We start from the raw sequence: 13,656 nt of genomic DNA, 5'->3' as shown, positions 1-13,656 counted from the left end.
CTTCTTTAATCCCCTCCTGGTTCCCAGGCCTGCAGGTTCACTGAATTAAGAGCTTGCACAAAAATCCCATAGACTGAGGAGCCTGGCGGGTTATAATCCATGAGATTGCAAAGAGCTGGACACAACTGAGCATGCACGCACATGCCTGTCCTCACCCCAACTCCTAGGGTACCAGACCTAGAAAAGACTTTAGCCACTGTCTGGACCAGCCCATTCCCTAATTCCACAGAGAGGCCCAGAGAGGTGAAGCAGCTTATTCAAGGACACACAGCTGCCCAGGGCAGGAAGGTCGAGGTCCTGTACTTCACTTTGTCTCCTCTTTCCTCTAATCTTTTATTCCTTACTCCTTCTCTGACCTTTTGAGCTTTGTAATCCTCCCCCCTCCGCTCCATTCTTCCTTTCCCCTGTGGCCCACAGTCTTTGTCCCGGCAGGTCCTGGTCTTTAGGAAGACTCCGAGCCCCTGAGAGAGCCTGCCCCCATTTCTTCTCTGTCCCAGGGTGTGGGTGCTTTCGGCACCATGGCCTTTTCATCAAGATTTGCCTTCTGGGAGCAAAAGGAAAGTTACACTTCAAAATCTTTGTGCTTTTTTTTCTCTGTGCTTGGCATGGCGTGTGCAGGCAGGAGACTGGCTGGTGGGAGAGGGAGCTCTGGGACCTGGCGATGGACTGGGGCATGTGTGTTGGGGGGTTGGGTAGAAGGACCGGGGCGGGGGGCCGTGAACTCCCTCTTCTTGCCTGGATGGGCTCCTCTGCTGGGTCATGCTCCTCCCCTGAGCTCCACCTCTGGTAAGCCGAGCTGCCTTTTGTCCCATGGGTGCCCCTCCAAGTTAACCCCTCACGCCCTCTGCACCCCGCTGCTGCTCTGACTCACCCCTGGGCACTTGAGCTGCTGTGAAGGGGCCGCTGGGAATGGCTTTGGCTCTGAGGCCTCAGAACTGAGTCTCCCCGAGTCTGGGGTCTGTGATGGGGAGGGCAAGAAGGACCCAGGAGTGGGGAGCTGGTCCAGTTGACTGCCTGGGCCAGAGGGTGATTCAGGCTGCAGATCTGCGCGTGCCTTCCTGCTGCGCACAGTCCCCAGCTGGGCAATGACCTCCAGCAGACAGAACCCTCTGGTGGGGGAGGGGTGGTGAGTCAGTCTCAGGCTAAATCCAGACCTGAGCTCAGAGCTGGGTCTGGTGTCCCAGCCATCTCAGGGGGCTGCCATGCCTCACCACTTGGGAAAGACCCTTGGGGCCCTAAGCTTGAGCCACCCAGAAGGAGGACAGACTTGGAGCTGGCGAAGGACACGGAGTGAACTTGGAGTCTGGGCCATCGCTGGGCCCGAGCTAGCAACACTGTGTGCCGTAATGAGTGTGTCTGGGTGGTGTGTGAACACTCGCTGACCCTCTAACCTGTGTGCCCGGGAACTAATGCACGGTGTGATGGGGGATGGGCGGCGTGGGCTTTGCGGGGCGTCAGGTGCAGACCTGACTCTCCTTCCTTTCCTCTCCACCAGCCGCTCTCTGCCTGTTCTCTGCTCCAGTCCCAAATTTCTAAAGTCGTGGAGTCCGCTCTGATGAATAATGGCCTTTTTCCCTCTATCCGTGGCAGTGTGAACTAACTTTGAAGCTTGAGCCCACCGAAAATAGCTCTATGGGCTATTAGCTTTAAAACTGAAGCAGCCACCACGCTGGTCAGTGCCCCCAGGCATTGCTAATTAGAGCTCAAAATTAGCCATGGACCCTGGTTACACAAGGAGAGTCCCCCGAGTGGATAATTAAAATGATTCTGGATGCGTTTCTAAGGATCTTTTCCTTTAGGAATCAAGGACTCCTTCCCATGCTCCTGTCCCTGGTGACAGACCTGTCTTTTTCCTCTAGTCCTAAGTGACTGGGGGAAAAAGAGAAATGAAAGCCACTGGGATTGCCTAAGCTTTTGAAGGGAGGGATGCTAGTGAGGGGGAGAGGAGACGCCTCACCCAGACCGGAGGCCTGACCCTCTGGGTCTGTTCTGAGCCAGGCTCTGAGCTGAAAGAACCATCAGAGCGGCCATAGTGTCTGTTCTTTTCCCACATACGTTATGGTCACTGCCGTCTGCCCCTGACTCTGCTCCTCCTCTCTAACTCAAGCCAGCCAGCTCCCAGGCCGGGCACAGACCCCAGAGCCCAGGCATCTTTCCTCCTTTCCCCTCCTCCACTCCCCCCCCCGCCAACCTTGGGGTTGCCTCCCTCAACTGCATGGTTGGCAGAGTTCTGTGAGTCTGAGGTTGGGAAGATATCTGGTCTCCTGAATTCCTGCCTCTGCCCGACTTCCTGTCTCCAGCCAGAGCTCGGCTGGCTGGTGGGGAAGGCACGCAGACTGTGCTGGGGAAATCGTACCGACCTGGAGGCCAGCCTGATTGGGCCACCTATTCACCCCACACTGAGCTCTGCAGGCCCCATACACGGGGGTCCTTCCCCCGCCTCAGTCCCGGGGTCAGGGGGCTCTTGTTCAGACCATCTCCTGTTTGAGCTAGGAATGGCTCTTGTAGTTCAGCCTGAGTTGAACTCACTGGATGCTTCCTATAAGCAAGGCCATGATGTCCCTCTCATGGGTGGACCTCTGTAGGCAGCCCACGTGGGCCGCATGGCCGGTCACTGAGGGCAAAGGATCCGTGGCTTTAATCCCCCACAGAGATGCTTCATCCTTGAAGTTGTCCCTGGCCAATCTTGACCCCAGGGTAGGATAACTGTTGCCCAGGTCCAGAGCCCCAGGACTCCTAAGCACTCAGGAGCTCTGCCTCTCAGAGGGAGCAGCAGCTTGGATGTTTTCCTCCTGTGCTTTCACTGCCGGCTCACCCCACCCTGACCTCTGACCCGCCGGTGACTTCTTCTGTCTACTCCCTCAGGTTAAAGAGGAGGACAAAGCTCTCCCGAAGCCTGGCCCTCCTGCCAAAGAGGAAGGGGCTGTAAGTGGTTCTCCCAGACCCGTGTGTGTGTTTGTGTATGGTGTGTGAGAGAAAGTGAGTGAGCGAGTGAGTTGTGTGTCCAGGCGGGCTGTGTCTGGGAGGCAGTTCCATGGAGCCGGCAGGCCCGCTAGCGTGCCCCTTCCCATGTGGGGTGGCTAGAGGGAAGGCCACTAAAGTGATGGGAAGAACAGCAAATGTGATGCCAACCTGGGGTGTGTGAAGGAGATGGCAGTGCCAGGCATGTTGGGGGCCTCTCCCTAACCACCCCCGTTCATTTCTTCCTATGGTCGTGGTTTCCCGAACTCTCTGGGGCTGGAGAGGCATGGGTGGGATTGCTCTTAGGTGGGCGGGCATCACATGAGAGCTCAGCTGTTAGGACTCCACGTCCTGCTCTGATGGCACAAGACAAGGTGGGGAGGGATCTCACTGCAGCTGCTGCCGTCTCTTCCCAAGACCCCGTCAGCTGCTCGGTGCGGGTGACCGGGAGGCAGGCGCCAGCCACCCAGTGCCGTAACCCCCACCAGTCATTCTGCCTCGGGACAGAGGCAGAATAAAGGACAGTGACCCTGAATAAAGCTGGACATTTTTAAGGCAAGAGGGGAGAGAGTTCTACAGCAGCCAGGTCCAGAGATGTGCAATTAGGCAAGGGCTGCTGTTGGCCCAGTGGGAAGAAGGGCCCAGGGCTCCGGGACTGCTGGGTCACGAAACAGATCCGAACTTCGTTACCCCAGAAGGTGCCTGCCCTCCCCCCCGCCCCCCTTCCTTGGGTGATTTGATTAGCCAGGTGTTAACGGCTTCTACCTGATCTGTAAGCAGTCCTGTGAGGCCAGGGTGATTTCAAAGGGATATGTTTGAGATCTGTGAGGGAGGGGCCTTAGAGCATGCCAGCTCTGGAGGGAGAATTAGATGTAAAGTGCTTAGAAGACTGCCTAGCACATAATAAGCTCCGTATGATGTTAGCAGTTACTAGCATCGTCACTGTGATCATCAGCTTCAGTTAGAGGGTGTGGGAGTAAGCCAGAAGGGAGTGGGGCATGGAACCCAGCAGCGGGGGTCACGTCAGCTCTGCGGGGCCCTACGTGCCACTGAACACTTTCAACCTGAGAGCTTGAGGAGGAGGCCCCTTCAAGGCCTCCCTTCCCCACCCCTGCAGCAGGGCCACCCCTACCGCTGAGGCTTGGGCTGAGGTCACTTGGCTCAGCTCTGCTCAGGACGTGAGTCTTCCACAGCAGCCAGAGGTCTGTCCACTTCTCTGAGCGCCTTTCTGCATATCAACAAAGTGGCTGCCAGCCCCTCTCAGAGCCTGGTATCCAGGAACACCCTAGAACCAAGGTCACTGTTTGGGAGAACGAGGACTCAAGCACATCTCATGAATGGCAGGGGCTTACCTGACCAGCAAGGGGCCCCCAGGTTGACCTGGCTGCCCCAGGCAGGGTGGCCGTCTTTGCAGGAGACTGCCCTGCCATACTAGCCAGCCTGGTCTGCCCTGCCCAGTGGCAATCCCTGGGGACCGCAGACTGTCCCCACCAGGCAGAATGTCACAGCGTCTCCGGGGGACTCATGGGTGCGCAGAAGTGAGCTGAGCCAGGGCCCCAGCTCTGAGCAGAGCGGAGCTGTGGTTGCTTGAGTGCTTAACCCTTTGAGTGCCGCAGCTGCCCCTCTTCCTCCTGTTATTCCGCACGTACATTGTGAGAGTCAGGAGGTCTCCAGCCCTTAAGAGGTTTGCACAAGGAAAACGGCGGGGAAAGTGGCAGAAAGCAGGCTGAGGTGGAGCTTCCTGGGCCAGCACTGGTTTTCCACAGCCCTGGAGAGTTTGGGTGAGGAGTGGATGGTGGCCACAGACCAGAGGAGTCGGGAGGGAAAAGGCTTGGCATGTCTGAGGACTGAGAATTCCTTCCTGGCTGTGGTTTTCATTGGGATGGGCAGGCTCTGGTGCTGACTGCTGAGAAAGCCAGGTCATAGCAGGACCACAGAGGCAGGAAGGCCCAGAGTTAGGAGCAGGATTTAATGGTAGGAATGGGTGTTTGGCCTCACCATGCTGCATCTCTGCTGTGTTTGGTCTGTGAGGGAGTGGGCTTCCCTGGATCTGAGCTTGATTGTGTCCTGATGTAAGCCTGTATCACTGGGGTGCCTCCTGGGCCTTTGGATATCCTGTGCCAGCCTCTCAAAGCTCAGCCTGGAGATAGACAGCAGGTGACCTGCCTGTGCTCTGTGGGAGAGAGAAACCAAACTCTTCGATGCAATTGTTCTATCTGGAAGATAGAACGGGGGCTTCCTGGGGCGGCCTCTTGGAGCTTGTGTTGTCTGTTGAACGAATGGAAGGTCTCCTCCGTGACCAGGTGTGAGGGCACGCCTCTCACTTCCTCTGGGTAGGGTGGGCAGGGACACTGGGCCTGCTGCTAATGTCTCCCTGTATTTGTGTGACCGTAGCCAGAGGGCAGCTCAAAGGGCAGCAGTGGCCCATCTAAGAGTCCTCAGCCTTCCACCAGCCCTGTGCCCTCCGAGTCTCCCCAGAGAGCCAAGAGCCCCGCGTCCACCCCAGCCATGAACGGCCTGGCGGCTACCTCGGCGGACGGCCCCAGCGAGGAGGCCCAGGGCCTGTCCCGGAAGAGGGTGGCGAACGCAGTGAGGAAGGTGGTGAGCAGGGTGCTGCCTGGTGAGGAGCCTGGGAGCACCAAGGAGCCTCCGGGCAGAGGGGTCCGATCCCCTGAGCACCCAGCTCGAGGCAAGAAGGGGGAAAAGGCAGCCCCCGGCCCCAAGCCGCCACCCCCACCTGCCCCGCCTCCTCCGCCGAAGCCAGAAGCGAAGAAGGAGGCGCCCAAGGACGAGCTCTCCATGGGCCTGCGGAGCCTGATGTCCCGGGGCCGGGGCAAGGACCACAAGCCGCGGGGCAGGCAGTCTCCTGGGAAGGCGGAGAAGCCCTCCTCCAGCCAGGAGCCAAGCTCCTCGGGGAAACCAGGCTCCCCGGCCCCGCCAGAAGAGCTGGCGGACCCAGGCTCCGCTGGCCCGAACCTCAAGTCGAACCTCACCAGATTGCAGCCGAACAAGTCAGCAGTTCCTGACGCGCAGCAGGAGGTACCCGAGTGTGTCACTAACCGCCCGGTCCCCTCACTGTCCTCGACAGAGGGCTGGCAGTCAGCTTCCCCGGCTCTTTTGCACAAGCCCCGCATGACTGCAAAGAAGCTGGGCCCGGGCCATGTGCCAATGGCAGGGCTGCATGGCCTTCCTTTACCGAACGCAAGAACCCAGGGGCCCTGTTGACCGCATGGAGCTGCTCTTTTCTCACTCCTGTGTGGGAGGCAGGGCCTGGCCCTGAGCTGTGCACCATGTCACCGGGAGGCGCCACATCCCAAGCCAGAGTTTTAACAGAGCGCTCCGAGGGTAGAAAGAATTTCTGAGGTCAGGTGGCCTGTGCTCACACCTTGCCCCCACCCCCTCACTCCTGCGGGCCCTCAGCATCTCGGAGCCTTCCGCTGTCGCATGGGGTTCATATCGGTCTGCTGTCTCTCCTCTGAAGCCCTTGGGGCCACAAGTATTTTGGAAATGAGTGATTTTTGTATTTGGGAGTGTCTTACAATGTACATAATGAGCAGCAACCCGTGACCAAGCACATTATTTCCATGAGAAAACGATGACCCGGCTCAGTGGTAACGAACCCACCTGCCAGGGCAGGAGACGCAGGTTCGATCCCTTAGTCGGGAAGCTCCCCTGGAGAAGGAAATGGCAACCCACTGCAGTATTCTGGCCTGGGAAACCCCATGAACAGAGGACCCTGGCGGGCCACAGTCCAGGGGGTCGCAGACAGTTGGCCATGGCTGAGTGACTGAGCGTACAGTGATGCTGGTAACAGTGCTTGTTGATGCCATCCCTGCCGTCACGGTTTCTTCAGGCCTGACCAACTGTCCCCTGCTGTCCCCTCTGGCAGCAGGACTCTTGAGGAGCTCTAGGCCTGAGTGGCAAAGGAGCACAGTGGGCCCCCCTTTGGATCTGGGGTTCCCATCTCTCCACAGAGTGTCCTCTGGGTGGGACAGGAAGCTGAGGGGCACAGGGGAGGGCTGAGGATGATCCATCCAGCCCCTTTTCCTGGAAGGTGATGCCTGCTTGACTGGTCCTTGGGTTGGGGGGCATTTCTTTTCAAGCTTTGCCATTTTGTGAACCCTTCTGGGGCCTCATGGGATTGCATAGGGGAGTGGGGTACGTGCCAAGTTTCACTACCGCTTCTCTGTGCTCCTTCTGGCTGGAAGGGGACATGGGGGCAGGGGACTTCCTAAAGGCCTGTCCTGTCCCCCAAGCCCTAGAGGCCTGCCTCTCTGACTGCTACCCACTAGGATTCCTAAGGTCCCAGACCTGCCTTGCTCCCCATTCTTTTCTTCCTGGGCTTTGCAGAACTGAGAGGGGAGCAGCTGCAGCTCCTCCATCCCTCCTGGCCCACCCTGCCTCAGGGAAGTGACGACCTGGCACACAGGAGTTGGCAGGGGCATTTTGGCCGGATGGGCTGGTCGTGAGTTGAACTGCTAGCCCCTAAGGAGAACCTCCAAGGAGCCAGAGAGGGTCATGTGCCTGGTCCTGGGCTGGCTGCCCTCCCTCTGGCTCTCTGGCCCCCTGCCTCTCTCTAGGGTGGAGTTGAGGCTGAGATGGGCCCTGACCTGGAGTTCAACCATGTGTTTCCTGGGCCTGGGGCGGGGGCCAGAGGATGCATGGGAGAACGGGCCATCTAGGAGCTGAAAGGGTTAAGGTGGTGGAAAGAATTAACCCTGGAGCTCCCAGGCACCTTTTTTTATTCTCATGCATGTATGCTAAGTTGCTTTAAGTCAAGTCCAACTCTTTGTGACACCATGGACTGTAGCCCACCAGGCTCCTCTGCCCATGGGATTCTCCAGGCAAGAATACTGGAGTGGGTTGCCACACCCTCCTCCAGGGGATCTTCCCAACCCAGGGATCGAACCTCTGTCTCCTATGACTCCTGCATTGCAGGCAGATTCTTTACCTCTGAGACAGCGGGGAAGCCGCTGTTTATTTTATTCTCATTTGATAGCTTAAAAGCTTAAAGTGATGCCTTGCTTGCCTCACTGACCATATTCCACTTACCCATGGGGGTCCCAGTGTCTTCTTGAGCTAGAAGCTTGGTATGCTATGCCCCTAATGTTCCCCGGGGCCAGGACTAATGGTGGTTTGACCTTTAGGCTGGAGCTGCCCCTGAGGTCTGGCTGACCCCAGCAGAGGAGGCCCACCGGCGGCTCGAGAGGATCTTCACAGCTCCAGTAATGCTGTCTATCACCTGTGGTTCCCATCCCTGGTCTCTTTGCGGGGGCTTCCGGCCAGACTGTGTGTGTCTGTGTGTGTGGGAGCACCCAATCATGGAAGGGAGGCTCCCTGGTGGCCTGGAGGCCCTCACGTGGGCTTCCCATGTGAAGAAATGAGAGAAGGGCAGGGCGGGGGGTCTGAGCACAGTGAGGCCCGTTCCTCCGGGGAACCCATGGGAGGGGCCCCTCTTGGCTGGAGATCCAGCCCGCTCCTCTGGCCCCAGTCTCTTGCCCCGGAGGGCCTGTCTCGGTGCCAGGACCTAGTGGGTGTGAGGCAGGGATCAGTCACTCTCCTTTTTTGATCAAGCCCTGATTCTCCAGGCCCAAGTGGGGCTCTGAACTCCTGGCCCATTTCTCACAGGCAAGGTCCAAGGCCAGGCTGCCTCCCCTTCATTTCTAGAAAGGCCTTGGAGTAACCGGACCGAGATGGGGAGGTGGAGGCTGGCCACAGGCTCTGTCCACATTCTGTGGTCCTGGGCAGCTGGCAGGTGCACCTGGATAGGTGCAGCCTCTGCGTACTGTGGGGCGGGAGTGGGGCGGGAGTGGGGCGGGGGTCCCGTGGGGCGGGAGTGGTGCAGGGGTGCTGTGGGACTTTGAAGAAGGGATCCTAGACATAGAGCTGCTGGTGGTCTTGTTTGATGAGCTACGAAGAGGTGACAGCTCTGAAAGACCGCCCTTGGCATGGGGAGTGGCAACCTCAGGTGGGTGTTTGGAGGCCAGGGACAGCCTCCGTGCTGGGGTCTGGTGGCTCCATGGGTCTGCTGGGCAGTTCCCGGATCAGGCCACAGGCTCCCAGGGGTCTCCGGCCCTGCGGGTGGTGAGGTGGCCTGGCCTAGCGACACAGAAGAGGAGGCTATTGCAGAGTAGACTAGATGGCCAGCCCAGGAGAGACCGTGGCCAGAGGCAGGGAGGCTGCCTGCTGCCACAGGGAACGACTTATCAGAGCATCTGCACTAAGGAGTCTGATGGTGACCAGTGTTTCTTCACCACCCAGGGCCTCTCCTTACCTGGGTGCGATGCACCTGCCTCAGCCAGCCCCCTCACCCCCTGCTGATGCATCCCTCTTCCCCTCCAACTTGGCCTGGGGTGCTTGCTCAAGGGGACACGCGAACAGCCTGCTTGTCTTCACCCCTCTCCTCTCTCTCTCTTTCTCCTTTGCCTGCCGCTGGTAGCTGGACCCTGAGGCCGCCTCTCCTGCCCACAGCCAGGTAGGGCACTCCTGCCCCCCTCAGGAGCCCTCCGGTGACCACCCGCCACCCCCGGCCTGTATCTGGGCTGGCGTCTGTGCTCGGGCCTCGTGCTGGAGCGTAAGGCCTCTTTCCCCTTCTGGCTCCCAGCTGGTATCTGGGGGGACACCCTGGGGGAGGCGATGCCAGGAGCTGGACATGGGGCCGCCGCTCTGTGTCCAGCCCTGGAGGAGCATCTAGGCCTCTGTGGCGCTAAGTTCTCAGCCACTGAAGCCCAAAGGCCTGGCCAGAGTGTCGGTTCCTAGCTGTTTCAGTTTCTGCTGTCTCCGGGTGTGTGTCTTTGCTCAGTCACGTCCGACTCTGTGTGACCCTGTGGACTGTAGCCCTCCAGGCTCCTCTGTCCATGGGATTCTCCAGGCAAGAATACTGGAGTGGGTTGCCATGCCTTCCTCCGGGGGATCTTCCTGACCCAGAGATCGAACCCGAAGTCTCCTGTGGCTCCAGCTCTGGGTAGAGAAAGCTGAAAAGACTGAATCTCTACCTGGCGCCCCCCCACCCCCTACCTCCACCCCCACCGCCACTCTGGAGCCTGAAAAAGTGCCTCCTCTGTCTCCCCCTGCTGGCCGGTGTGGGACCCTCTCTTCGATTAGCTTTAAAGGAGTTAGTTGAGTTAGAGGCCCTTATCCTTAGATGTCATCTGTCGCCAAACATCTGACCCCTACAACGTGCCCATTCAAGACAAAAGTTTCACCTGTCTCATGATTTTTTTAAGTAATTTTGTTTTATAAAGCCAATTTTTTTCAAATATAAATATCTAGCCTTTTTTAAAAGATGTCTTATTAAAACGCTGGCAGCCCCATGATGGTGAGCCTCCTGTTTGAGGGGTCATTTCACCGGTCCACGATGTGCAGAGTCTAGAGACCACTGTGTTAGCCAGCCTTCTGACTTTAGAGCCCGGGAGGGCTGAAGCAAGGGAGAAGGAGTGATGTGAAGCCGGAATCCACCCTGGGAGTAGGACACAGATCTTTTTCTTTCAGCTCCAAGAAATGTAATAGAGAACATACTTATTATTTGTTCTTGTCCTTTCTGATCCCTCACCCAGAGGGTCAGTATCACAGAGCAGTGTCTATACGTTGGCCCCAGGCCTCGTGAGGATGGGGGACTCTAAGAGACTAATTATACCTCTGAGCTGGGGACCCCCGGAGAGCTGGGAATTAGGGCGCGTTTGAGGACTGCTCATGCCCTGTGGGGGGTGACCATCTCCCCCCAAGGCCACTGGATGAATCCTGCTGACCTTCTGCCCACAAGACAAAAGGACCCTGATGGGCTGTGGGGGCTGAGCCCCTCTCCCATTTTCCCAGCTCCCCCAGGCACCACTTCAGCCCAGCTCAGGTCGTCTTAGGGGGTGCCAGGTTTGGCAGCCCCACACCCTGACAGTGCCCGTGAATGCTTCTTTCTGACTGGTGACCACCTGGGCCTCCAGGGGCTCCCAGCCCCCTTATACCCATGTCCATGTCCATTCGTGTGGCATGCACGTTTCTTCCTGTATTTGACAGAGCAGTGCTGTCCCCGCCCCCACCTCATGTCCCCGGCCACGCCGCTTCATGCCCCTGTATGGCCTCAGCACGTCCATATGGGTCTGGGCCCCTTCTGGGGAAGCATGGAGGGGGCACAGTAGGCTGGCATGTGCATCTGAACACAGCCCCTGCCAGGAGAACGTTCTCTGGAGGGAAGGCCAGGGATGAGGCTAGGAGTCCAGACTTCCCATCAGTTTGCACTGAGTCCCTGGAGGACATTCTCAGATTTGAGGACATGCCTTTTCCCGGCTTGGTGAAGGAGGGTCTGTCAGGTGGATGATGGAGAAGCTGGGCCTGTGAGGTCACAGCAGCTGCAGCCCAGGGTGAGGGCAGAAGGCGCAGAATACTGACGGTCCAGGCTTTGCGGGGAGGGGGCAGGAGGGCAGTTGGTGATTTGCTCTCCTGGGACCTGCTGTCTCCTGGGCACATCCACCGCGTGTCCCTGTCTTTCCAGACCCTCAGGGCTGACAGGGTCTCCAGTCCTGTGTCCTTGTCCTCGAGGCCCCTCAGGACCACCCACCACTGGCTCCTGACTCCCCCGCCTTCTTCTCTGACATCTCTGATGTCTCTCGTCCCCCTCGCCCAGTGGCTCATCTGGAAGCCCCTCCCATAATGCATCTCCTCTCCCGCCGTCCCTGCCTGCTTTCCAGAACAGGCTCCAACTCTCTGTCCTTCCCCTCCCTCCGGCAGGTGAAGACAGAAGAGCAGATCGCAGCCGAGGAGGCCTGGTATGAGACAGAGAAGGTGTGGCTTGTCCATAAGGATGGCTTCTCGCTGGGTGAGTCTGGGGAGGCCCAGGGGGCAGGTGCCTGGGCCTCTCTGGTTTCAGGACTGGGCGGCTGGTGGGCCTCTGGGTCTGGCCAGGGATGGATGGTGCGTGGGGAGAAGGCAGGGCCGTGAAGGCCCCAGAGAGGGCTGCCACGGCTTCCCAGGCCCATGTCTGGCTGTCTGTCTGTCCCTGCTCTGCAGCCACTCAGCTCAAATCCAAGGAGCTCAGCCTGCCCGAGGGGAAGGTGCGCGTGAAGCTCGACCACGATGGGGCCATTCTGGACGTGGATGAGGATGACGTGGAGAAGGTTCGCGGGAGGCTGGTGGAGGGCACTAGAGGGGGGCCATGATGGGCTGGGCAGGCTGTCTGCTGGCATGGCCAACCAGATCTGCTGCTTCTTCGGTGCCCACCTGTCTGTCCCATCCCGCAGGCCAATGCTCCCTCCTGCGACCGTCTGGAGGATCTGGCCTCGTTGGTGTACCTCAATGAGTCTAGCGTCCTGCACACGCTGCGCCAGCGCTACGGTGCCAGCCTGCTGCACACGTATGCCGGCCCCAGCCTGCTGGTCCTCAGTCCCCGAGGGGCCCCTGCTGTGTACTCGGAGAAGGTGCGGCCCCACAGACCCACCACCCTCTACCTCCCCACCTCACCCACCTTCCCCGGCTCTGCCCCTTCCACTTGGCATCCCACAGGGCTCCTGTCCACACTCACAGTGACCTTGGGGACAGGAGTCATTTCAAGGGATGGGGACAGAAGCCTCCCCCCCACCCCCCACCTCGCACAGAGGCCAGGACTTGACTGGTACCTGCATGACCTTAGCCTCGGAACCTTCTGGCTCCTCTGGAGTGGAAAGCCCAGAAATGTGTGGGTCTTGGGGGTGAGGGCTGTCCACATGTGGCCAGCTAAGAACGCCCATCCCTTTTTTCCACTCCTCTCATCCGCAAGGTGATGCACATGTTCAAGGGGTGTCGGCGGGAGGACATGGCCCCCCACATCTACGCAGTAGCCCAGACCGCCTACAGGGCGATGCTTATGAGCCGTCAGGACCAGTCCATCATCCTCCTGGGCAGCAGTGGCAGTGGCAAGACCACCAGCTGCCAGCATCTGGTGCAATATTTGGCCACCATCGCAGGCACCAGCGGGAACAAGGTGTTCTCTGGTGAGGCAGAGGCAACCAGGGAAACACAATGGGCTGGAGGGGGCGGAGCCGGAGGGAGAAGGGGCGGGGCTGGAGGGGCGGGACTGGAGAGGGGGTGGGGGCTGGAGACGGGGTGAGGATGGAGGCCCTGCCAAGATACCAGCTCTTTTCCTTCTGGGCCTCTCTGTGTCCTCAAAACCCCTCTGTCCCCAGCAGTTCTGGTGTGAGTAACTGAGCCTTTGGGTACTAGGGGAGCACCTACGGGCTGGGCCTCCCATTCTGCCTGGGCCTCTGGAGCCCGTGGCTGGGGGCAAGCAGCGCCTGGCCCTCCTGACAGCCCCGGGGCCTGTCTTCTGCAGTGGACAAGTGGCAGGCTCTGTCCACCCTCCTGGAAGCCTTTGGGAATAGCCCCACCGTCATGAACGGCAACGCCACCCGCTTCTCCCAGATCCTCTCCCTGGACTTTGACCAGGCTGGCCAGGTGGCCTCCGCCTCTATTCAGGTGAGGAACATGCAGGGTAGTCAGAGCCTGGCTGTCCGATTTCATGCCTAGAAAGCAGACTCCCTCCTGCGCCTTGTTTTCCTGAGATTCTGACCCAACGAAATGGACCCCAGCCCCAGCAGGGCTGTCCTGCTTTGCCCAGAGCCTCCACATTCTGCCCACCTGCCATGCCTCCTGCCCTGGGTGGGGCATATCTTGGCTTCCTGCCTATCCTGGAGTGGCCCACACCTTAGTTGCTCAGGGCCTTCTCTCAGC

The 13,656-nt window shown here is 59.1% G+C and overlaps 1 protein-coding gene across 10 annotated transcripts in view; it reads left to right on the top strand.

The window, feature by feature from the left end:
• Positions 1-13,656, top strand: part of MYO18A (myosin XVIIIA) — a 101,180-nt gene that overhangs the window by 42,971 nt on the left and 44,553 nt on the right. For 4 of the 10 annotated variants that reach the window (XM_088828738.1, XM_088828737.1, XM_088828733.1 and 1 more), the window contains exons 3-8: positions 9,401-9,436; positions 11,683-11,770; positions 11,962-12,068; positions 12,192-12,368; positions 12,707-12,920; positions 13,259-13,401. In XM_088828738.1, the coding sequence (XP_088684864.1) occupies positions 9,401-9,436; positions 11,683-11,770; positions 11,962-12,068; positions 12,192-12,368; positions 12,707-12,920; positions 13,259-13,401 (765 nt within the window). Of the gene's footprint in view, positions 1-704; positions 1,344-2,865; positions 2,926-5,355; positions 6,001-8,108; positions 8,187-9,400; positions 9,437-11,682; positions 11,771-11,961; positions 12,069-12,191; positions 12,369-12,706; positions 12,921-13,258; positions 13,402-13,656 lie in introns of those variants that run through there. The other 6 variants (XM_088828740.1, XM_088828739.1, XM_088828732.1 and 3 more) reach the window with 3 other exon arrangements.

Source organism: Moschus berezovskii, chromosome 20 (assembly GCF_049115385.1).
Source record: "Moschus berezovskii isolate FMDL1 chromosome 20, NW_MosBer_1.0, whole genome shotgun sequence".
NCBI lineage: Eukaryota > Metazoa > Chordata > Mammalia > Artiodactyla > Moschidae > Moschus > Moschus berezovskii.
This window is presented reverse-complemented; position numbering and strand designations above follow the sequence as displayed.